General features: G+C 42.3%; 1 protein-coding gene across 1 annotated transcript in view; it reads right to left on the reverse strand.

Moving 5' to 3' along the window:
- MAT2B (methionine adenosyltransferase 2 non-catalytic beta subunit) overlaps window positions 1–25,831 on the reverse strand; it is a 183,413-nt gene that overhangs the window by 73,870 nt on the left and 83,712 nt on the right. Inside the window, exons 3-4 of the mRNA XM_069199356.1 lie at window positions 8,675–8,789; window positions 8,295–8,447 (exon numbers count right to left, since the gene is read on the reverse strand). Coding sequence (XP_069055457.1) covers window positions 8,295–8,447; window positions 8,675–8,789 — 268 coding nt within the window. The remainder of the gene's footprint in view (window positions 1–8,294; window positions 8,448–8,674; window positions 8,790–25,831) is intronic.

Raw genomic sequence — 25,831 nt, forward strand, 5'->3', positions numbered from 1 at the left:
CGAGTTGTGCGTTTGACATTGTAAACCACTAAAAGCTTTGGAGCATTTTAGAGAGCCTTCGGCTGCCACGACCATTGATTAATTTCTTCCAGGCCCTACATATAAGTGTTAATGCTTCAGTCACATTCAGCACTGAGAGGGAGTGTTCAAGAGGAGTCAGCCAAGGGTGTGTTTTGACGCCAATCATATTCCTGTTATACATAAATGGCCTGAACCCCTTTTTAGCTACTAACGGAACAGATATACTGAGGGTTAAGTCGACCTTGGTGCCTTCTCTAGTGTACGCACAAGATGCGGTGTTACTTTATCGCATGCTTAATAGTCTTAAAGGCTTGGTGGATTTGTTTGTTCAATTTATGGGGGATTTGGAGCTGGGTGTTAATATTTCAAAGACTCATTTCGTGGTCTGTGGGAGGCGGTTCCCTAAGCTCAAACTAATCACTATCAAGGGGTGGGTTGTTACAAAGGTGGCCTCGTTTCCTTACCTTGGGTGGAGGGGGTGGGGCTCACATTTGATCAGCAGAACTACTGGATCCCATGTCTTGCTAATCGATGTTCACGCTTTAAACAAGGATATGGGTTCCTTTTTAGGTTCTCATATGGTGGGTAGTAAACCCATTTTACCACTCCTTCAGATTTATAAGATTAAATGTCTCCCAGTCCTATTATATGGCGCTGGTACTTGGATAAATCGTAACTGCCACGTCATCCAACGGGAGGAAAATCAATTCTGCAGAAGATTGCTGAGCTTGGGCTATACTAGTTCTAGTCTTTTTAAACACGATGAGTTGTATCTCGACCATGCTGAAGAACTTGCTAAAATTGTTCAGTTGCTTCTATGGATTTCCCTTTGGAGCGGTGAACACACTATATTTAATAGAGAGGTAATTAAGAACGGTCTTACTTATGAGCAAGGGCACAAAATTCTGTGTTTAGATAACAATAGAAGTACTACATTATCTTTAGGGCGCCAGGAGTTGTTTTATAGCCCACAGCTGGTAACCAAGGCTGATAGAAAGCTGGTTAAGGTGCAATTTCATCAGTAGACAGAAACTTGCCTTGGGAAATCCATCTATGAGAGCCTTACTGCTTTTGAAAACTAACGCTGGCCCTGAAGCATATCTCTCCTTTGTCAGAAACCCGTGGGAGTGATCGCTCCTTACCAGGTTTAGGCCTGGTAATATTCAAGTTAATCTTCGCTTTCCTTCAGGGTTATATGAGCTGTCTTCTAATAAGGTCTGCCCTTGCGACGGTTGCTCACCTCAGACCCTAGAGCACTTGGTTTTGTTCTGCGGGTATTACGATCCTCTTAGAAAGAGGCATCTGTTGCCAATTCTTAAACCAAGAGAGTTTTTATCAATTTTGACCTGCTTTCCTTTATCTCCAATCGTTAAATGATCATACTGTGGCTATAGCTGTTTGTTCTTTCTTGAAGAGTGCTCTTTACTGGAACAAAGTGACGAATTATGGGTCTTTAGCATAACAGTTTGATGGCTCACTTTGAGCATAGCTATGAATTATGTATTTTTTTTATTTACAAATGGACGTTTTATGATGTTTATTTCGTTTTATGTGATTATGAGTGTGCTTTTTATGTGGTTTTATTCTTTTATGATTCTATTTATAATCAAAATAGAGACTATTCATTTATTTAAAAAAAAAAAAAAAAAAAAAAAAAAAAAAAAATCACAAACAAGAAAGGTTCACAAACTTCAATTCAAGAAAATTGATAAATACTGCTGTTTTTTCCTCCGAGTGCCAAAGGCAAGGCATCAAAGGATATGAGGAAAAGCATTGCTAAACATAAATGCGAAACACAGAAAGCCTCTTTAGCAGCACTTGCTGTGCAGGAGGGGGGGAGCTGGATACCCACTTTGTCAGTAGAGAAGTGAGTTTTAATGCTATTGTTTTAATTTGGTGAGGTCTGGCCTTACTGAGTGGGAAGAAACGTGATTGGACTAAAGAGTAAACCACTATGCTGGTTTTCTCGTAATGTAGTAGAAATTATGAACACTACAAGCCCAGCAAACTTTAAAGTGTCAACCCTTAAAAGCACTTCCTGTTTGCTATCTGTACTAGCATAACATTGTTATGTCATCGGTTTAAGAGGCTCATTCATAACCATAGGTGTTGTGTGACAAGAGCTGTGCTTCGAACTTTTGCATAGCGCTCAATACAGTTGACATTTTAGGTTCACAAAGCACATCAAGTATTCCTTTTATGATGTAATGATTAGTTTGTTGTGAGCATCATTATTAGACCAGTTGATGTCAACAAACATATTAAGAAAATATAAGTTCTGTAAGGAAATGGCTGCCTGTTGCAGTTACCCCCCACTTTTTGCCCGATACTGATGCTGACTTGACTGAGAAGTGTGCTGGGACCCTGCTAACCAGGCCCCAGCACCAGTGTTCTTTCACCTAAAATGTACCATTGTCTCCACAATTGGCACAACCCTGGCACCCAGGTAAGTCCCTTGTAACTGGTACCCCTGGTACCAAGGGCCCTGATGCCAGGGAAGGTCTCTAAGGGCTGCAGCATGTCTTATGCCACCCTAGGGACCCCTCACTCAGCACAGACACACTGCTTGCCAGCCTGTGTGTGCTGGTGGGGAGAAAGTGACTAAGTCGACATGGCACTCCCCTCAGGGTGCCATGCCAACCTCACTGCCTGTGGCATAGATAAGTCACCCCTCTAGCAGGCCTTACAGCCCTAAGGCAGGGTGCACTATACCACAGGTGAGGGCATAGGTGCATGAGCACTATGCCCCTACAGTGTCTAAGCAAAACCTTAGACATTGTAAGTGCAGGGTAGCCATAAGAGTATATGGTCTGGGAGTCTGTCAAAAACGAACTCCACAGCTCCATAATGGCTACACTGAATACTGGGAAGTTTGGTATCAAACTTCTCAGAATAATAAACCCACACTGATGCCAGTGTTGGATTTATTTAAAAAAAATGCACACAGAGGGCATCTTAGAGAGCCCCCTGTATTTTACCCAATTGTTCAGTGCAGGACTGACTGGTCTGTGCCAGCCTGCTGCTGAGAGACGGGTTTCTGACCCCATGTGGTGAGGGCCTTTGTGCTCTCTGAGGACAGAAACAAAAGACTGCTCTGGGTGGAGGTGCTTCACACCTCCCCCTGCAGGAACTGTAACACCTAGCAGTGAGCCTCAAAGGTTCAGGCTTCGTGTTACAATGCCCCAGGGCACTCCAGCTAGTGGAGATGCCCGCCCCCTGGACACAGCCCCCACTTTTGGCGGCAAGTCCAGGAGAGATAATGAGAAAAACAAGGAGGAGTCACTGGCCAGTCAGGACAGACCCTAAGGTGTCCTGAGCTGATGTGAATCTGACTTTTAGAAATCCTCCATCTTGCAGATGGAGGAATCCCCCAATAGGGATAGAGGCACAAAGAGGGTGTAGCCACCCTCAGGGCCAGTAGCCATTGGCTACTGCCCTCCTCAGTATTTAGGGGCTCCCCAGAACCTAGGAACTCAGATTTCTGCAACCTAAGAATAAGAGGACTGCTGAGCTGAAAATCCCTGCAGAGAAGACGGAGACACCAACTGCTTTGGCCCCAGCTCTACTGGCCTGTCTCCCCCCTTCGGAAGAAAACTGCTCCAGCGACGCTTTCCCCAGGACCAGCGACTTCTGAAGCCTCAGAGGACTGCCCTGCTCTAGAAGGACCAAGAAACTCCCGAGAACAGCGGCCCTGTTCACCAAAGACTGCAACTTTGTTTCCAAAGAAGCAACTTCAAGACAACAGCGTTTCCCGCCAGAAGCGTGAGACTTGCACCTCTGCACCCGACGTCCCCGGCTCGACTTGTGGAGAAACAACACTTCAGGGAGGACTCTCCGGCGACTCCGAGACTGTGAGTAACCAAAGTTGTCCCCCCTGAGCCCCCACAGCGACGCCTGCAGAGGGAATCCCGAGGCTCCCCCTGACCGCGACTGCCTGACTCCCAGATCCCGACGCCTGGAAAAGACCCTGCACCCGCAGCCCCCAGGACCTGAAAGATGGGAACTCCAGTGCAGGAGTGACCCCCAGGAGGCCCTCTCCTTTGCCCAGGTGGTGGCTACCCCGATGAGCCCCCCTTGCCTGCATCGCTGAAGAGACCCCTTGGTCTCCCGTTGATTTTCATTGGAACCCCGACGTGTGTTTGCACACTGCACCCGGCCGCCCCGTGCTGCTGAGGGTGTACTTTCTGTGCTAACTTGTGTCCCCCCCCGGTGCCCTACAAAACCCCCCCTAGTCTGCCCTCCGAAGACGCAGGTACTTACCTGCTGGCAGACTGGAACCGGGGTACCGCCTTCTCCATTGAAGCCTATGCGTTTTGGGCACCTCTTTGACCTCTGCACCTGACCGGCCCTGAGCTGCTGGTGTGGTAACTTTGGGGTTGCTCTGAACCCTCAACGGTGAGCTACCTTGGACCCAAACTTGAACCCCGTAGGTGGTTTACTTACCTGCAAGAACTAACAATTACTTACCTCCCCTAGGAACTGTGAAAATTGCACTAAGTGTCTAGTTTTAAAATAGCTACATGTGTTTTATCTGAAAAGTATATATGCTATTGTGATTATTCAAAGTTCCTAAAGTACTTACCTGCAATACCTTTCATGCAAAGTATTACATGTAGAATTTGAACCTGTGGTTCTTAAAATAAACTAAGAAAATATATTTTTCTATACAAAAACCTATTGGCTTGGAATTGTCTCGGAGTGTGTGTTCCTCATTTATTGCCTGTGTGTATGTACAACAAATGCTTAACACTACTCCTTTGATAAGCCTACTGCTCGACCACACTACCACAAAATAGAGCATTAGTATTATCTCTTTTTGCCACTATCTTACCTCTAAGGGGAACCCTTGGACTCTGTGCATGCTATTCCTTACTTTGAAATAGTGCATACAGAGCCAACTTCCTACAAGTTCTAATTAATATATTCTGTGCACATCAATAGGAATAAAATAAGCATGTTAATATGTACTTTGTTCAGCTTAGAGGTGACACACACTAAGCAGAAAATCTTTGTGGGTTGTTTAATAGATGTGCTCACAAATAGATCAGCGAGTGTCCACAGCAAAAGTAAATAATTTATGTGCTAAGCATCATAACGTGTATAGGTTAATATGAGTGTGAAGGTTATTGACAGACACAAATGTGACATAAGCCACAGGTAGAATCTAAGAGCCCCTTTTAACAGAAACTGCTTTTTACATCGATAGTGCATTGCTTTTCATTTATTTTTTGCTATTTTTCCATTTCAGTTTACCCCTTTCTCACTAGTTTCCTCTTTTATCTTCTCTATCCTTTTCTCTATTATGATACACTACACTAAATGTTTATGACAGTAATTGCAAACATTGTGTGGCCGTCCTATATTTTAATCCTGTTAGATTTCAAAGCACTGCTACCCATGATGGGCTGTAACAGTACTATAACAATACACAGTTGAGTAAAGTGGAGTAGACTGGAGGGATATAGAGTGGCATAGAGTGGCACAGAGTGGACAGATATAGGGCTGAGTGCAGTACAGTGGAGGGCTATAGAGTAAGTGGAGTGGCATAGCGGAGTAGTGCCTTGTGAAGTGCAGGGCATAGAGTAAAATTGTTAAATGTGGTAGAGTGATGAAAAGCATCGTAGAGGGATGTAAAGCGTCACAGAGTGATGTAAAGCGTCACAGAGTGATGTAAAGCGTCACAGAGTGATGTAAAGCGTCACAGAGTGATGTAAAGCGTCACAGAGTGATGTAAAGCCTCTTAGAGTGTTGTAGAGGGTAGTGGAGTAGAGCAGAGGGGCTTAAAGCAGAGTAGCGCAGAGCGGAGTAAAGTGTCACAAAGTGGAGTGGCACAGAGTAAAGTGGCATTGGGTAGAATGGTGTAGAGAGGCATGGAACGTCAGAGTGGAGTAGAGTGGCTTAGTGTAAGGCGGCACAGAGTCAGAAAGGAACAGAGTGGAGTAGAATACAGTGGCGTAGAGTGGCATGGAGAATTGTAGAGTGGGGTGGTGTAGAGTGAGGTAGTATAGAGTGGTGTGGAGTAGTGTCAGTGGAATGGAGTACTGTGCCATAGGGTGGAGTATAAGTGGAGTAGAGTGGGGTGTAGGGGACATAGATTGGAGTAGAATGCCTCAGAGTGGAGTGGCAAAGAGTGGAGTAGAGTGTTGTGGAGTGAACCAGTTTTGTAGAGTACATTGCCATAGAATGGAGTAGACTTTTGTAGAGAAGGGTGGCGATAAGGGGCGTAAAGCGTCACTGAGTGGAGTAGATTGGAGTAGAGTTGAGCAGAGTAGAGTAGAGAACACTGTGGCAGAGTGGAGGGTCATGGTGGAGGGGCGTAGAATGAAGTATTGCAGAGTTGTTAGAGTGGCACAGAGTGGTGTCGCAGAGTGGAGGGTCATAGAGTGGAGTAAAGTTGCAGAGTGTAGTAGAGTAGGGTGCAGTAGTGCTGAGTGTCACAGTGGAGTGTCGTAGAGTGGAGTTTCGTACAATGAGAGTGGAGTGGCATAGAAAGGAGTAGGGTGGGGGGGGGGGGAGTGTTGTTGCAGCATGTCAAAGCATCGTGGAGTGGGACAAAGCAGAGTATCAGATTGGGGCAGAGTGGCTTACAGTGGAGAAAAGTGGAGTAAAGTGGAGTAGAGAGCAGCAGAGCAGCATACAGTGGAGCAGAACAGCATAGAGGGGAGTAGAACTGAGTAAAATGAAGTTGCACAGAATGGCATAGAATGCCATGGAGCATCAGAGTGGAGTAGAGTGAAGCAGAGTGTAGTAACATGGAGTTGCATAGAGTGGAGCAGAACAATGTGGAGTAGAGAAGCTACAGTGGAGCAGAGTGCCATGGATCACAGTGGAGGTGCGTAGAATGGGTCAGAATGCCTTACAACGTCAGAGTGGAGCTGCAAAGAGTGCATGGATTAGAGAGTTTGAATGGAAGTGTGTAGAGTGTTAAAGAATGTGGTAGAGTGCAGTGGCGTAGAAAGAAGTAGAGTGCCATAGAATGAAGTTTTGTGGAGTGGGGTAGAGTGTCAGAGTGTTGTGGAGTAAAGTGGAATGTCAGAATGAAGCAGAGTGGCATGGAGTGAAGAGGAGTGGAGTATAGCAGTGTAGAGTGCTGTGGCGTGGCATAGAATGTCACAGGAGAGATGTGCAGCAATCAGAGTGGAGCAGAGTGGCATAGTGTGGCGTGGCGCAGGGTGGTATATTCATGGTGTAGTAGTGCACTGCCATTACAGACATCACATTTTCAATTGAAATGACCATTACATTTGCACAGACTATACAGCTCACAAGCGATAATGTATGGAAATTGCATCACCTAGTGTATTGATTTGTTGACTGTACTAAATGTTTTCATCCCACTTCAGAATTACTAAAATTTGCTTAATTTGTGCTTTCCTAATTCTGATATATTTGGAAATATTAGCACAGTTCATTTACAGTCATTTATATTTTGTTTTTGTTGAGTGCTAGAAATAGGCTTTCCTTGCACAACCCATGATTGTCAGAAAAATCCTCTCACTTTGAAGTCAGAGAAAGAAACCCCTCAGAAGACTGAGCCTAACATATGACCTCTGTTCCCTGAATGCACACCGAATATGACAAGATAAGAACAACATTTAAAAGGTCTGTTTACATAAAGGGAGCACATGTGGAAGAATACAGTAAACAGGCTATGCTCCATGGGAGGGACTGACTCAAGCTGGACTGCCTAAAATAAATAAAGCCTGCAAACAAATGTGAATTACAAACCACAAAGCTAATGGTAAGCAATTGGTGGAATGCATTCCCAGGAAAGAGTTCAGAATGCCCCAAGAACTCCTCTTTAGCACACCAGACAGCGCAGCTGGCTTAGGCTTGAATATAAAAATATATACATTTTAAACGGCAACAATTAGTTAAGGGACTAGAAGACAGCTGACAAAGATTGCCAAAGCCTTAAAATGGTGCGCGGTCTGAAAACTTCGAAAACTACCTTTAATTATCACATATATGCAGCTGAATACAGTCAGACAGATTCTGCCTTTGCCTTCCCTTAACAGGGTAGTAGTACACAGTCTACTTCATGACTTGACAGGACTCTCAAAACTTGAACAGCACCTTAATGAGGAAAGTGAGTTGTGGCTGAATAACCCACTTCAGGGGGAAAAAAAACCGCCACCCATATAGTCACAAAACATTATAAAATGTTTGGCTGCCTCCTTCACTCCAGTCTAAAGATTCCCTGATGAAACTGCAAACGACACAAAGGTTTCCGTTAACCATGAATGCACTTTTCAGACAATGTTTACTTGTACCTTCACTGTTTTGCAGGACTGCCTTTTCTCCCTCCAGTTTCGTCCGAGCATAAATATTTAAAGGATTGGGCATATCCTCTTCGAGGTAGGGGGGACTCGTGCCATCAAAGACATAGTCTGAGCTAATATAAATCAAGAATGCGCCAACCTGATCTACAAAGGAAAGGAAAATAAAGATGAAAACTAAAGCGAAAACTGCAAGGTAATATGAACTCTGCATTCCGATTGTAAGGAAGAAAAACAACATCATGGTCTTGAAAATAAAAGCCATTCACATCCTTGACGTTTACAGATCAATAAATCGACAGTTCACAAGAAAAGGACCAAGCTTCAAATGTATGGAATTACAGAACCACCACACTACCAGTAAGTAGCATTACCTGCTTCTTTGGCCAAGTTCCCTGAAGCAGCCACATTGAGATCAGAAGCAACATCGGGTTGTTTTTCTGCAACATCTATCCTCCTTTCTGCTGCGCAATGGACTATTACGTGAGGCTGCAAATTAAAAAGTCATTTATGAGCAATGGAGAAAAGACAATGAACAGAAAAAAATACCGTAGAACTCATAAAATATATTCACTTGTGTTGAAGCTGGTAAACTGATAGATGGCGCTCTCCGCCAAGCGAAAAACTAAGAATAATAATTATGATTTGAAAGTCCTTGCTGGAATTTTAGAGCTCGCGTGCTAGAAAAGGTAAGCATCTACTACTTTTGCTCTCTGGCAACAAAATAAGTGCAACACGGGTAGAAGCGATGAAGGTTCCCAAAAACACGCACAAAGACAGTAATTCAGTCTTTGTGACGAGCCTGGCACCGAAATGCATCGGATGTTGGAATAAGGATCTGTCTTCCGCGAGCCATTTGCCAGCTCATCTAAGCACCGAATGGGTACGACTTGCACTATGACTCTAGAAAAGGAAAGATTAAATGGAATCCACTGCACCTCTCAGATCCTGTGTAAAACCAGCTGTGCTACAAGGCTGTGGTCCTTTAAACAAACAGTTGAATATTTGCTTGAGTGAACCTCCATTTAGGAATTCAATCTGCACTTTTGCCCTGGCTCACATGAGATTCTGTATTACAATCAAACTGTTGAAACAAATGTGGCTAGACACAGACTTCTGGTATCTACATAGGGATACGTATTGATTAAAAGGGCACATTACTAAAACGAACCCTATGGATGTGGTGAGAAATTCTGTCATTTTACATTTTGAAGTAAACTAAGAGAACATTTTTAACTTCCCACCCTATGCCTCGGGCTTCGATTGTGCTGTACCTGTCAGTACAAAGGACATACATGACCTATGGGCTAGCATGGCTCATAAAGTCACAACGTGATTAAAGGTGGCAGAATCAATATGCACATTTTTAAATGGTCCATCTATTTGAATTTAAAACATGCAAGCCTAGATTCCTGTTCATAACTCCCGATTAGAGAATGGAAACAGGGCCTGGGCTATGATGTGGCAGGGAAAAACCAGTATACGAAGCCAGGGCCTGCCTCCTAAAATAAGTAGAAATTTGGCAGAGCTGGGCTGACTATAAAGGCGTTACCATGGAGCAGCCGGAGGAACAAGCCTGGAGGCAGAGATTCCAACTTTTGGGGGTCCGAAGTACTGACTCAGCCTTTGGCGTTCTCTTGACAACTCTTATTTTCTAAGAAACCTTTTGGGCTTTTTGTGAAGAGGTGAAGTTTGTGTGGTGAATTTGCGCTTGCAATTGTTATATGTTTGCCACGTTGAGTAGCATTGCAATGTTTTTCTTGACCATATATAAAAAAAGTAATAAAATGTGTCTTCAAAAAAAATTCGTATTCATAAGACAGTTTTTCCAACCACATACTCATGAAAGATCTTCATTTTAATGTATGTCAGTCAACGAGGCATGTACACACTTCACTGTGTGTGCCATCTGCTGAATAGCCTGACCAATATGCTAACTGACCATATAGAATCTATGACTGACGAGACCAGTAATGCCCATTAATATGTCACTTGGCAATATCATTGTTCTCTATGCGAACAACTCAAAACTGACTGCAAACCTAGTCAGAGATCGACTTGAATCTTTTGACTCAGGAGTAATAGGATCATCAAATCAAACAATAAGAACCAACAGCCATAAACAACAACGAAGATGTAATAAGGAGTCAGTAATTTATGCGCATCATGACCTATGTGGCCATGAATCACCACACCAATTTAGTAAAGTTCAAACATTTATCACCTTTATATTCACAATGTCACATAAATAGTACGCAAAACCAGATGATAGCCATACAGAAACAACACAGGCTGTCCAAAACGTTTGAAGAATCTTAGCTTAATAAGTGAAATTACCATTAAACATTCCAAAAGCATTATACAGAATAACAACAAAATTCTTTGAGGAGGAATAGCAGTAGATTTAATTATTTGTGCAATGGAACCAGTCATAATCAATTAATAAACATTCAATTTAATTATTGGTTTAGACATCCTTGCTACCAAATTTCAATTCGAAAAGCATGCGTGGGGCTGGGCTTTGTCACTTGCAAATATCAAAATAAGACAAGAATTGATTTGGAAAACATCTGAACTATGGCGCTAGCAAAAATATGTGGTTGAATTTCTAAGGGAAAACCTGCAAAGGAAAAAACAAATGCACATCAGTTATACCTCTCCTAAATGAGACTGCAGTTAGCAGAGTCTTCGTCAGAAGAGCACAGCAACAGCAGATCTTCAGCAATCAGCATCAGGAACATGAAAGGCAACAGTTCGGTAAAGTTGGGCACAAGATTTCTGAACTGTTGAAATCATAAGCATGTAAGACTGATCTTCACTGCAAATAATTCTCACTCAACTGAACTACATCATCTGAAGCTTTGCTAAATTAAAGTCCCCAAAATCACTAGCTAGATGATGATAATGATCACTAGAAAGACTATGAGGTGTGATAATGAGCAACCAATTGAATTTCACTTCTACTTTGGATTGTAACTTTTCTTCATTCTTCTCCAGGATAGACCCATGTTGTAAAACCTCTCTGGTTGACAGTTTCCACAGAATATTAACATTGTAGAAAACAGCATAGAACACAATATTTTAGCTAGCACTACTTCCTACCAGAAACTAAAGCCCACTGTTAAAACTTTCAGTTATTATCACAAGGAAGTACAGAGCAGAACAAGACAGTAGATTTCTAATGTGAGCTTTTCAATAAGACAGTTAATAAAGTTTACACAAGAGTTTCAATGAAGTCAGTATAACATCTCAAACACTGTACTGTGGAACAATACTAAAGCTCACGCATTTTACTAATGCTAAAACATGAAGAATAAAACAGTTTAATAGTAGCCTATAGTTAATTGAATAATGTACTAATCAATGCTAATTTCAAATCATTAGCTTTATCAATCATCTTTTGTCAGTAGAAATAGTTATGTTTCATCAAAATACATTTTCAACGTTATTTATTATTTTACATAGAACTTGTGGTGGTGGACACCATATCACCACATTCCACACATGCACATTTTTTTTATTTATAAGTTTCTCTAATTAAACTCTTTTAGTACATGTTAATTATAAGAGTTGTCTCATTTTTATTAATAATGTTTGCTCTTTAACAACCCCTCCGTTGCCGGCAATATGTGCCATCACAAAACAACACTACATAAATGAGACAATTCAAAGCTTAGTTTGTTTAGTATATCTACAATTAGGTTTTCTCAAATTTTCAAAACATCTCAAATCACAAAAGAATCGGCTTCTCATCTTTTTTATTTCCATTTCTTCCCTCCTCTGTTTATTTTTCACCTTTTTCAATTTTATGCACATGTACAGTTTGTAAAATCTGACTGTACAAAAAAAGACACCCAACCACTATTAATAATGGATTCAGTATTGTTCCCACAAAGTCCTGACCAAGATTTCATAACCATTTTCCCACTTTAGTAAAACTTTTACTTATATTTTCCAAAACACTTGGGGCCAGATGTAGCAAAGGTTTTTACCCATTCTGTGTCTATGGGAAAAAGTGTTCTTACATATGGCCCTTGGTTGTTTCAGATCATTTAAGTAAGAATTCAAGCTCGTTAATTTTCTAGTGTAACTCTTAATTTCTTTATTGTTGTCAGGAATGAAAGTGCAACAATGTTGCACCTTAAGTATCTGACAGACTCCACCCTCTTCTGCTAAAACAATGTTGAATGCAAGATAGTTCTGAAAAAACACCGAACAGTCAGCAGCCATTTCTGTATCCATAAGAACTACTGCTCCAGAAAAATCTGTTAACATTTTGACCACAAAGGTTGCCAATTTTCAAATCTTCATATCATTCAGAACAACTCCTACAGAAGGAATAATTGCTCCAAACATATCCCCAATTATTTCACAATATATTGCCCTTTTTGATGTTGGTCTTGAATTGTCATGAATATCATTTATGTTGTCAATCTGGTATATTTTAGGGAAAACTACTCCCAGCTAACTAGTCCCATACCATCCCCTAGGGAGACGATAAGCATTTTTACCACAAATATAAGATATATCCGAAATTGTTGGCGCTTGTTAATTTAGCATAATGTCCTATACATTCCTAAATAGAAATACATGCGTACATTCACTTGTTCCCACAAACTTAGTATACGTTCTGAATTGATGCCTGTATATACACAAAGCTTTCCTACATGTTGGAAAAATTAAGCAAGATTTCATTGAGTGTTACTTACACTATATGCATGATCATTCTTATAATTGTGTTTCATTAAACATTTCTCTATTTTCTCTTTACTTGCCTTTCTTCTATCATCACCTTGATTCAGAAAATGTTTCTCAACTGGTGAAAACATACATGTTAAATTATTCCTGTGAGCATAAGCAGTACCAAATGTCAGTGTAGGCTCACAGAAACCTTCTATAATGTCTGTTTCTAGCTTTAGCAATATTACTCAAGTGTTGATTAGCTGGAACAAAAGAAAAGACAATCAAAATTCGAGTGAAAATACTGTATGTACTTCTGATTATAAAGCCTTGTTGGTAAAAGACTGCAACTTATCCCATAAATCAATGGTAAGCTATGATATGCAATTCCTTCTTGTACTGAGGAACTTATGTACACACAACATCCTCTCACAACCATAGTCTCAACATATTCATACAACAAACGATAACAGACATTAGAAGAAAGATCCCCTTGTAAGTTATCTAAGTGTGAGTAACCCTCATCGTTGTAGAATCTAACTCAGAAAGTGTAGTAACCTCTAATATTGAAGAAGGTGTGTAAGTAATGTCAGCTTTATCAGAAACACTCATGCCTTTAATCAACAACAAAAACTTAACACACATACAACTACCAATCCAGCACACATCCACTTGCCCCTATTGTTTCTATTGCAATTCATATTCACAGCCTGTAGAGAATCAGAAAGTGAAAGGAAGTAAAATATAGATTTACCTATGCAGCCACAACAAAAATCGAAAATAATCTTCAGTCTTCTTTGCGATTATATACAAAAACTTTGAGGCTTTCCAGAACTTGTCAAAAATTGGTTTAGGCACTTTGTCAAAATCAGTTTCAAATGTCTCATTAGCAGATCACAATCTGCTGTTCAGTGACTATCCCTTCCGGTGCATAATGACTTTCTTGGTCATTTCACAGTGCAATTTCAACTCAGTTCAAATGTGATTTCAAGTTCCAAAATGCTAAACTAAATTCTCATAGTCAAAACAAAAGAACATAAACTCGTGTTCCCACTCATCAGCTGCAAGGTATGCCCATTTGGGACCTGACCATCTTCGAATTGCAACTCTTTTCCTTTTTGACTTTCGACTTGCAATTGTTTCTCCTTCACTTAGATCAGTTTCGTCTGCGGTTTCTGCTTCCTCATTTACACTTCACAACACATCAGTAACTTTCTCAACTGCAGTCAAGGGAGGTTACTTATCTACTTTCACAGTTTTTCCAGACACTGTTGTTACAACTGGACATACAATTCTACTTGGTGCAACAGGAATTCAACAAGTTCTTCTTTGACTTGTTTCACCTGCACCATTAGCCACTTCAGACGTAATCTGCTTAACTTTGATTCAACTCAACTCCACTCTCGGCTACTTCAGTAAACGATATTTGCTTTATGTCTCTGGAATGACATTTGTATTTTGACCACTGACTCCACGTTGCACTTAGCCTAGCAGCAAACCGTCACATTAGTGACCACCAGATTCATTTTACCTATGAATTATTTTAGCATTAGTATTTTTCCACGTTATATAATGTGCTTTTTGCTCTTGTTTTTATTCTGTGTGTCTGCATGTTATTTCTCACCAAGGGCTTAGGCTCATAAGAATGTACTACAATTATGTTTATGGTATGGCAGGGAATGGTTTTGTTTTGAGAGAGGGCACCTTGGGATCTTGGCCAATTCCGACATGTTCCTTTCAAAACTAACCTGAAGTAGTCAGCATTTCTGAATAACAAGGAGGGGGGGGGGGGGGGTTCTAGAAATCTCCTCTCTGGTTTGTTTAAGGTATATAAGAGACCCAGGATTGACAGTGGGGAGATTCAGAGACTTCGGTCAGGACAGAGATGTAAAAAAATGCCTGACATCCCCTGAGGGTAGATCGGTTTCTCTTCCACAGTCGATCTTATGGCTTGAAGCTACTGAGAGAAAGATGAAGGAGCAGCTGTGCCCCATGGTGATGAATTTCTGCTAATTATTTGCTAGGCATTCTGTATGAATATATATATAAATAATATATGGAAAATGTCACTTACCCAGTGTACATCTGTTCGTGGCATGAGTCGCTGCAGATTCACATGCTGTGCACAGTCCGACGTCTGGTGTTGGGCTCGGAGTGTTACAAGTTGTTTTTCTTCGAAGAAGTCTTTGAGTCACAAGACCGAGGGACTCCTCCCCTTTCGGTTCCATTGCGCATGGGCGTCGACTCCATCTTAGATTGTTTTCCCCGCAGAGGGTGAGGTAGGAGTTGTGTATGTTAGTCATAGTGCCCATGCAATGGAATGAATACGTATGTACATAATAAAGGGTAAAGTAATATATTTACAAATGTACAATTGTTCAAGATCTACTTCTAAACGGCTACAGGCTCCCGGGGAGGCGGGTGGGCGCATGTGAATCTGCAGCGACTCATGCCACGAACAGATGTACACTGGGTAAGTGACATTTTCCGTTCGATGGCATGTGTAGCTGCAGATACACATACTGTGCATAGACTAGTAAGCAGTTATCTCCCCAAAAGCGGTGGTTCAGCCTGTAGGAGTTGAAGTAGTTTGAAATAATGTTTTTAGTACAGCCTGACCTACTGTGGCTTGTTGTGCAGTTAACACATCTACACAGTAGTGCTTGGTAAATGTATGAGGCGTAGACCATGCTGCTGCCTTACATATTTCGTTCATTGGAATATTTCCTAGAAAGGCCACGGTAGCCCCTTTCTTTCTGGTTGAGTGTGCCTTTGGTGTAATAGGCAGCTCTCTCTTTGCTTTAAGATAGCAGGTTTGAATACACTTAACTATCCACCTGGCAATGCCTTGTTTTGAAATTGGATTTCCTGTATGAGGTTTTTGAAAGGCAATAAATAGTTGTTTTGTTTTTCTAATTAGTTTTGTTCTGTCAGTCAATGTAGTACATTAGTGCTCTCTTGATGTCTAATGTATGTAGTGCTCTTTCAGCTACAGAATCTGGTTGTGGGAAGAACACTGGTAATTCTACCGTTTGATTTAAGTGGAACGGTGAGACAACTTTTGGTAAAAATCTAGGATTTGTTCTTAGAACCACTTTATTTTTATGTATCTGAATAAATGGTTCTTGTATGGTAAATGCCTGAATCTCGCTCACTCTTCTTAGAGATGTGATGGCAATCAAAAATGCAACTTCCACGTTAAGTATTGCATTTCACAAGAATGCATGGGCTCGAAAGGTGGACCCATGAGTCTTGTTAAGACAATGTTGAGGTTCCACGAAGGAACAGGTGGTGTTCTTGGTGGTATGATCCTTTTTAAGCCTTCCATAAACGCTTTAATGACTGGTATTTTAAATAGTGAAGTTGAATGAGTAATTTGCAGGTAAGCTGATATTGCTGTGAGATGTATCTTTATGGAAGAGAAGGCTAGATTTGATTTTTGCAAATGTAGTAAATATCCTACTATATCTTTTGAAGATGCGTGTAATGGCCGGATTTGATTATTCTGGCAGTAATACACGAATCTTTTCCACTTGTTTGCATAGCAGTGTCTAGTGGTAGGTTTTCTAGCTTGTTTTATGACCTCCATACATTCTTGTGTGAGGTGCAAGTGTCCGAATTCTAGGATTTCAGGAGCCAAATTGCTAGATTCAAGGATGCTGGATTTGGATGTCTGATCTGTTGTTTGTGTTGCGTCAACAGATCTGGTTTGTTGGGTAGTTTGACATGAGGTACTACTGACATGTCTAGTAGTGTTGTGTACCAAGGTTGCCTTGCCCATGTTGGTGCTATTAGTATGAGTTTGAGTTTGTTTTGACTCAACCTGTTTACTACATATGGAAGGAGAGGGAGAGGGGGAAAAGGGTATGCAAAGATCCCTGACCAGTTCATCCATAGAGCATTCCCTTGGGATTGATCTTGTGGGTACCTGGATGCGAAGTTTTGGCATTTTGAGTTTTCCTTTGTTGCAAATAGATCTATTTGAGGTGTCCCCCAAATTTGAAAGTAATTGTTTATTATTTGGGGGTGAATTTCCCATTTGTGGGTTTGTTGGTGATCTCGAGAGAGATTGTCTGCCAACTGGTTCTGAATCCCTGGAATAAATTGTGCTATTAGGCGAATGTGGTTGTGAATCGCCCTATGCCATATTTTCTGTGTTAGGAGGCACAACTGTGTCGAGTGTGTCCCTGCTTTTTTGTTTAGATAATACATTGTTGTCATGTTGTCTGTTTTGACAAGAATGTATTTCTGGGTTATTATGGGTTGAAATGCTTTTAGCACTAGAAATACTGCTAACATTTCCAAGTGATTTATGTGAAACTGTCTTTGATGTATGTCCCATTGTCCTTGGATGCTGTGTTGATTGAGGTGTGCTCCCCACCCTGCCATGGAAGCATCTGTTATGACGTATTGTGGCACTGGGTCTTGGAAAGGCCGCCCTTGGTTTAAATTTGTACTGTTCCACCATAGAAGAGAGATGTATGTTTGGCGGTCTATCAACACCAGATCTAGAAGTTGACCCTGTGCTTGTGACCATTGTGATGCTAGGCACTGTTGTAAGGGCCGCATGTGTAACCTTGCGTTTGGGACAATGGCTATGCATGAAGACATCATGCCTAGTAGTTTCATTACCATCCTGACTTGTATCTTCTGTGTTGGATACATGGCCTGTATTACTTTGTGAAATGTTTGAACCCGTTGTGGACTTGGAGTGGCAATCCCTTTTGCTGTGTTGATTGTCGCTCCTAAGTATTGCTGCGTTTGACACGGCAGAAGGTGTGACTTCGCGTAGTTGATGGAGAAACCTAGCCTGTGAAGGGTTTGTATGACATATTTTGTGTGCTGTGAACACTGTTTTAGCGTGTTGGTTTTGATTAGCCAGTCGTCTAAGTACGGGAACACATGTATTTGCTGCCTTCTGATATGCGCAGCTACTACTGCCAGGCATTTTGTAAAAACTCTTGGCGCAGTTGTTATTCCGAATGGTAACACTTTGAATTGGTAATGTATTCCTTGAAATACAAACCTTAGGTATTTCCTGTGTGAAGGATGTATTGGTATATGGAAATACGCATCCTTTAGATCTAATGTTGTCATGTAGTCTTGCTGTTTGAGCAGTGGGATTACGTCTTGTAGCGTGACCATGTGAAAGTGGTCTGATTTTATGTAGGTATTTAGTGTTCTGAGATCTAGTATTGGTCTCAGAGTTTTGTCCTTTTTGGGTATTAGAAAGTACAGTGAGTAAACTCCTGTGTTCTTTTGTTGAAGTGGTACTAGTTCTATTGCGTCCTTTTGTAGCAGGGCTTGAACTTCTAGTCCTAGAAGATCTATATGTTGTTTTGACATCTTGTGTGTTTTCGGTGGGACGTTTGGAGGGAATTGGTGAAATTCTATGCAATAACCATGCTGGATAATTGCTAGTACCCAAGTATCTGTTGTTATTTCCTCCCAAAGTTTGTAAAACTGGCTTAGTCTTCCCCCCACAGGTGTTATGTGATGGGGGTGTGTGACTTGTGAGTCACTGTTTATTTTGAGGGGTTTTGGCGCCTTGAAATTTTCCTCTATTTTTTGGGAATTGGCCCCGTCTAAATTGTCTGCGAAAACCTCCCCTCTGATATTGCCCCTGGTAGGTAGGTCTTGTTTGAGAGGTTGTGGCTTCCGTGGGTTGACCTCGAAACCCTCCCCTAAAAGGTGTTTTCCTAAATGTGCCTCTGCTCTGCGGGGAGTAGAGTGCGCCCATGGCTTTGGCTGTATCGGTGTCCTTTTTGAGTTTCTCAATGGCAGTGTCTACCTCCGGCCCAAACAATTGCTGTTCATTAAACGGCATATTGAGCACAGCTTGTTGGATTTCCGGTTTGAACCCAGAAATGCGTAGCCATGCGTGCCTTCTTATTGTAACTGCGGTGTTTATTGTCCTTGCAGCTGTGTCTGCTGCATCCATGGAAGACCGTATCTGATTGTTGGATACTTTGCCCCTCTTCCACCACTTGTTGCGCTCTTTTTTGGAACTCCTTGGGTAAGTGTTCGATGAAATGTTGCATTTCATCCCAATGAGCCCTGTCGTATCTTGCCAAAAGTGCCTGAGAGTTGGCAATACGCCACTGATTTGCTGCTTGTGCTGCAACCCTTTTACCCGCAGCATCAAACTTGCGGCTCTCTTTGTCCGGAGGTGGTGCGTCACCTGAGGTATGAGAGTTGGCTCTCTTACGAGCTGCCCCCACAACTACTGAGTCCGGTGTCAGTTGTGTTGTAATATATATAGGATGCGTGGGTGGTGGCTTGTATTTTTTCTCCACCCTTGGAGTTATGGCCCTGCCTTTAACAGGATCCTGAAATATTTGTTTCGAATGTCTTAGCATTCCTGGGAGCATGGGAAGACTTTGGTACTGGCTATGGGTTGCGGATAGGGTATTAAAGAGAAAGTCATCCTCAATTGGTTCCGAATGTAATGATACATTGTGAAACTCGGCTGCTCTTGCGACCACCTGTGTATAAGATGTACTGTCCTCAGGTGGCGAAGGCTTTGTGGGATAAGAGTCTGGGCTGTTGTCAGACACTGGAGCGTCGTAGAGAAACCATGCATCGTGGTCATCCTGACTCATTGTATGAGCTGGTGAGTGTATTAGTGGTGGAGTGTTTGCTGGTGATGCATGTGTTGATGGTGGTGGAGAAGGTGGTGGGGTTGTTCTCTTTGCCACCTTTGCCTGTGGTTGCTTGTCCCCTTGTTGAAAGGTAAGCTTCCTTTTGATCTTGATTGGGGGAAGAGTGGTTATCTTCCCTGTATCTTCATGGATATGAAGCCTTCTCTGTGTGTGGTCATGTTCCACAGTTTGAAGGTCCTCTCCAAAGCTATGTAATTGGGTGGTTAGCCCTTGTTCCTCTGTATAGGAACCACTTTTCGGCTCCGAGGCTGGGTGTTTTGGGACCGAAATCTTTTCGGAAGTTCTTTTCGGCTCCGAAGAAATTTTCTTTTGCTTTGGCTCGGTGTCTCTGTGCCGAACCTTGTCGGCGCCGTCTTTGTGCCGAGGTTTCTCAGAGCCGCTGTCTCGGCTCCGAGGTTGCTGTGTGGCGGTATCACGACCGGAGTCGGATGACTTCGACACCAGCATGCCCGTTTTCGGTGCCTTGGCTCGGTCACCTTGTTTTTGGGTTAAGCCATGGCCTGTCGGCGGTGGCGTCCCCTGGGCTTTTGTGGACTTTTCGTGAGTCCTAATTTTCGACGTCTTACTCACGGTTGACGTTTCTTCGGCGTCGAGTTCTTCGGAATCTGACTCGTGGATGGAGAAAGTTTCTTCTTCTTCTTCCTCCTCGAACCGATGTGGACTTGTGGGCGTGGACGCCATTTGTAGTCTTCTGGCTCTTCGGTCTCTCAGCGTCTTCCGGGACCGAAACGCTCGACAGGCCTCACACGTATCCTCCTTGTGCTCGGGGGACAAGCACAAGTTACAGACCAAATGCTGATCCGTATACGGATATTTGTTATGGCATTTTGGACAGAATCGGAACGGGGTCCGTTCCATCAGTGTTGAAGTTGCACGCGGTCGGGCCGACCAGGCCCCGACGGGGGATCGAAATTACCCCGAAGGGCCACCGGAGCTCTTCAAAATTCGGTGTCGATTTGTTCTAACTAACCCGATACTGAACGCAACAATACGACGTTTTTTTCCGAGATTCTAACTAACTTTCCGACCCGAAACACGGAGCGAAAAGGAATACGTCCGAACCCGATGGCGGAAAAAAACAAACAATCTAAGATGGAGTCGACGCCCATGCGCAATGGAACCGAAAGGGGAGGAGTCCCTCGGTCTCGTGACTCGAAAAGACTTCTTCGAAGAAAAACAACTTGTAACACTCCGAGCCCAACACCAGACGGCGGACTGTGCACAGCATATGTATCTGCAGCTACACATGCCATCGAACATATAAATATAGGTATCTGTATCTTTGCCTGTATATATTTGCGGTTTATAGATTGAAGATTCTTTGTACATGTTCTCACGTTATTGTTGCGCACATCTTAAAGGTGCACTTTCAGTTCTACTGACCTTCCTTTACGAGCCTTGCAGAGTGATTTAATAAATGTCTTCTTTAGATTAAGAGGTGCATTTCAGAGATTCTTTTCAGTGTGTGTGTGTATTTTGGCTTGGTCAGCAGTAAGGCAAAACAGTCTCTTTCCCAATTGTCTGCTTCTGGGAGAGTCCTTTCACTCAAACTAGACTCTCCTGCTACATCCACCTCTGATTCTGCTGTAAGAGGAGTATCGGGATTATCCTTGAATTCAGATGTCAGAGGAGTACCTGGATATGGATTTTTACCAGTCTGCACTGCCTTTACTGCTACAATCTATTGCTCTGTTTCCTTCACTTGCTCCTCTGGAGACGGTATAGTTTCTGCTGGTGCTCTCAGGAACACTATCCAAAGGATATGGCACTTTACGAGTATGGCTCAAGGGTGTGGAATTCCAGCAACCTGCACAGCAGTCATCGTTACTAGTATGACCTGGAAAGAACCCTTCCACCTAGGCTCAAAGCAAGTCTTATGCATGTGCTTCTTGATCACCACACAATCGCCAGCTCATAGACTGAGACTGGTCTTGGGATGGTGGTACAGCTGTTGCTTCCACCTGGTGAGACAGAGTGAACCGCATCACATAGACCCTGGTAGTAATCCAGCACTAAGTCATCCGTTATGGTTACAAGTGCATTTGCAGGAACAGCTGGCAATTTCGTAGCTCTGCCCAAAAGTATTTAATGTGGCGAGAGGCCAGTCTTTCTGTTGGGTATACTTCACATGCTCATCCGAACCAAAGGTAAAGCATCAGGCCATTTCAGATTTGAGGATGAACACATTTTTTGCCTATCAAGCTTTCAGGGTACCATTCATTTGCTCCACTAACTCGGAAGCTTCAGGTCGATAGCTACAGTGCAGCTTCTGCTCAATGTTTAAGGTTGAACATAGCATTTTCATCACCTCGTTATTGAAGTGACTTCCGATTCTAAAGAAGTTGGAAACCCGAACCTTAGGATCAGCTCCCAAAGTAACAACTTTGCTACTGTGAGGCTATCATTTCTAGGTGTAGGTAGGCTTCAACCCAATGACTAAATATACAGACATTCACCAACATGTATGTTAAACCACCTCACACATGCATCTCAATAAAATCCATCTACATTCTAATAAATGGACCACCTGATCTTCCAATGTGACTCAAATTGACAACAGTTATTTTTCCCATGTTCATCTGCTGACATAATACATCTGTGGCAAATTACTTCAGCAACCTATCTAAATTTTGGTTTCAACCAGGATTGCTTAAATATTCGAATCATTGAATCTCTGCCGATGTGAGTTTGACCATGATAATATCTAGCCATCTGCATCAGTAGACAGTTTGTCAAGACCACCTGGCCTTTATTTGAAACCCAAATTTCATCAATTCCTCTTTGATTGCAATCAAATTTTATCCAGCTTCTTTTTTTTATCTTCTAAAACCTCATCTTGAAATATTTTATTTCTTCCTAAGTGTCAACCACTGTCAACAGAAAACTTTGACATGTCTTATCAGTATCTGTTACATGTTTCCATTCTTCATTGAAAGTGGCACAATTAAGTGTACAATAGCTAGCAAACTGATCAGCATATGTGTTACCTATGGTATTAAAATCATTTGCTTTGCGACGCACAGCACACTTGACAACTGCAACTGTCTCAGGTAATTGTAAAGCTTTCAGTAATTCGTGAATCCGGCCACCATTTTTGATGGGTGAACCAGAAGAGGTCATAAAACCTATTTGGGACCACAACTGCCCGAAGTCATGCAACAACACCAAATCCATATTGGCTGTCAGTAAAAATTGTAATTTTGAGCTGTAATGAAATACAGCACTCTCTAGTAAGAGGCACCAATTCAGCCACTTGTGCAGAAAATACTCCTTGAAGCCATGAAATTTCGAGTACACCTGAAACAGTGCATACAGCATAACCAGCTCTCAAGGTTCCCACAATGTTTCTTAAACAGAAACCACCAACAAAAAGGATTTGATCATTTTTCTCTAACAAAGTATCCTGAATATCAGCCTGGGTTTGGTGCACAGTTCAGTAACATTCAGGCAGTCATGTTCTACTTCATTTACTTTTTCAGATTCAGCAGCGTCTTTATGTAACAATATTGCAGGGTTAATTACTCCGCACCTTTTCAAGGTTACATGGGGTGATCCCCAAATCAATAACTTATATCTAGTCAATCGAGCATTTGTTAGGTATTGAGTCTTAGTTCTGGTAAGCAAGACCTTGACTTAGTGAGGGACCAGAACAGTTAAAGGATATCCCATCACAATGCTCTCACATTGGGCAAGACGAACACCCACCGCAGCCAGCTGTTTCAAACAACCTAGTAAAGCAGCGGTAACTGGATCTAATGTAGCTGAAAAATATGGTACAGGATGATTTACGCCACCATGTACCTGTGTCAATACAGAAAGAGCACAACAATCAGGTTCATGACAAAATAGTGAAAATGGTTTCATGTAGTCAGACATTCCCAGAGCTGCTGCTCTGCACACTCTCTCTCAGTTATAAAAGTTTCCATACAAGCTTCATCAAAGGGCACAGGATCATTGTTATCTTTGAGGGGGTCACTCTTTGTAAAGGCTTGGAAATAACAAAACAATTGGAAATCTGTTGGTGACAGTAACTCACCATTCCCAAAAACATTCTGACATCTTTGTGTAACAGGAGGGTTTATTTTTCAATATAGCTGTAACCCTTCCTCTGGACACTTTCCTTTCACCTTTCTCTATTTGATGTCCCAAGTACTTCACGTCTTTCGGACAGTATTGTAATTTTGATGGAGACACCTTATGCCCATTTTCACCCAGATAATTCAATAAGGTAATAGTATCTTGGCTGCATGCATCCCGTGTCTTTAAAGCAACAATTAAGTCATCAATGTACTGAACCAATGTGGATTTGAAAAGCATTTCCAATGATTCCAAATTCTTTTTCAACACTTGATTGAAAAATTACAGTGATTCTGAAAATCCTTATGAAATTGTAAACCAGGAAAACACAAAATTGCAGATTTTAAAAACAAAAGAGAAACTGACTATTCTCATGTAGAGGCACTGAGAAAAATGCTTATGACAAATTCTCTACTGTGAATCATTCTGTGTCACATGGAATCTGAAACAAAATCACTGCTGGATTAGGAACCACTGGACAGCATTTGAGCACTATGTCATTTTTTTTCTCAAATCCTGAACTATGGGAAACTTCCCACTAGGTTTTCGCACACCCATAATTGGTGAATTACACTGGCTACTCAACACTTGTTTCAAAACTCTTTGCTCAACAAAATCTGCAATTACAGGAGTAACTCCTATAATTAAATCTGGTGCCATGTGATATTGGGGAGTTGTTAGAAATGGGGTCTTTGGTTGACAGTCAGGTTACCCCCTGTTCCAGCAAAGACCCTCACTCTAGTCAGGGTAAAAGAGAATCACCCTCAGCTAACCCCTGCTTACCCCCTGGGTAGCTTGACAGAGCAGTAGGCTTAACTTCAGAGTGCTAGGTATAAAGTATTTGTACCAACACACACAGTAACTTAATGAAAACACTACAACATGACAACACCAGTTTAGAAAAATAGGAAATATTTATCTAAACAAAACAAGACCAAAACGACAAAAATCCACCATACACAAGTCAAGTTATCAATTAAAAATCAAAAAGAGTCTTTGAGTAGTTTTAAAAACACACTAGCGCTGCTAGAGTGAAAATGTACCTGGTGTGCGTCAAAAATAACCCCGCACGGGCGGGTGTGCGTCAAAAATAACTCCGCACGGCGGTACTAGAGTCAAAAATCCAGCCGCACGATGATTTGAAAATCCCGCAGCGCAGGTTGCGATCTCCCAGCCTCCGTCAGCGATGCTGCGCGTCATTTCTCCTGCTCCGTGCGTCGATTTTTCGGTCGCGTTTCCTGCGAGCGTCGTTTCTCAGCTGCGGAGCCGGCGGCGCGTCGTTTTTTTTCAGCCGCAGATCGGATTTGCGTCAATCTTTTCCCCGCACGGCGCTCTGTGCGTGGATTTTCTTGTCTTTAGGCTGCCAGCTTCTCCTTTCAGGGTCCCAGGAACTGGATGGGCACCACAGGGCAGAGTAGGAGTCTCTCCAGAGACTCCAGGTGCTGGCAGAGAGAAGTCTTTGCTGTCCCTGAGACTTCAAACAACAGGAGGCAAGCTCTAGATCAAGCCCTTGGAGATTTCTTCTCAAGATGGAAGGCACACAAAGTCCAGTCTTTGCCCTCTTACTCTGGCAGAAGCAGCAACTGCAGGATAGCTCCACAAAGCACAGTCACAGGCAGGGCAGCTCTTCTTCCTCAGCTATTCAGCTCTTCTCCAGGCAGAGGTTCCTCTTGGTTCCAGAAGTGTTTCTCAAGTCTGTAGATTTGGCTGCCCTTCTTATACCCATTTTAGTCTTTGAAGTCACCTTTCTTCAAAGGGGACTCACACCTACTTGTGAAATCCTGCCTTGCCCAGGCAAGGCCTCAGACACACACACACCAGGGGGTTGGAGCCGGCATTGTTAGAGGCAGGCACAGTCCTTTCAGATGAGAGTGACCACTCCACTCCTAGCAGAGATGGCTAATCAGGAAGTGCAGGTTACACCCCAGCTCCCTTTGTGTCACTGTCTGGTGTGAGGTGAAAAACAACCAACTGTCAAACTGACCCAGACAGGGAATCCACAAACAAGGCAGAGTCACCGAATGGTTTAAGCAAGAAAATGCTCACTTTCTAAAAGTGGCATTTTCAAACACACAATCTTAAAATCAACTTTACTAAAAGATGTTTTTTTTA

The sequence above is a fragment of the Pleurodeles waltl genome, chromosome 7, assembly GCF_031143425.1.
Source record: "Pleurodeles waltl isolate 20211129_DDA chromosome 7, aPleWal1.hap1.20221129, whole genome shotgun sequence".
Lineage (NCBI taxonomy): Eukaryota > Metazoa > Chordata > Amphibia > Caudata > Salamandridae > Pleurodeles > Pleurodeles waltl.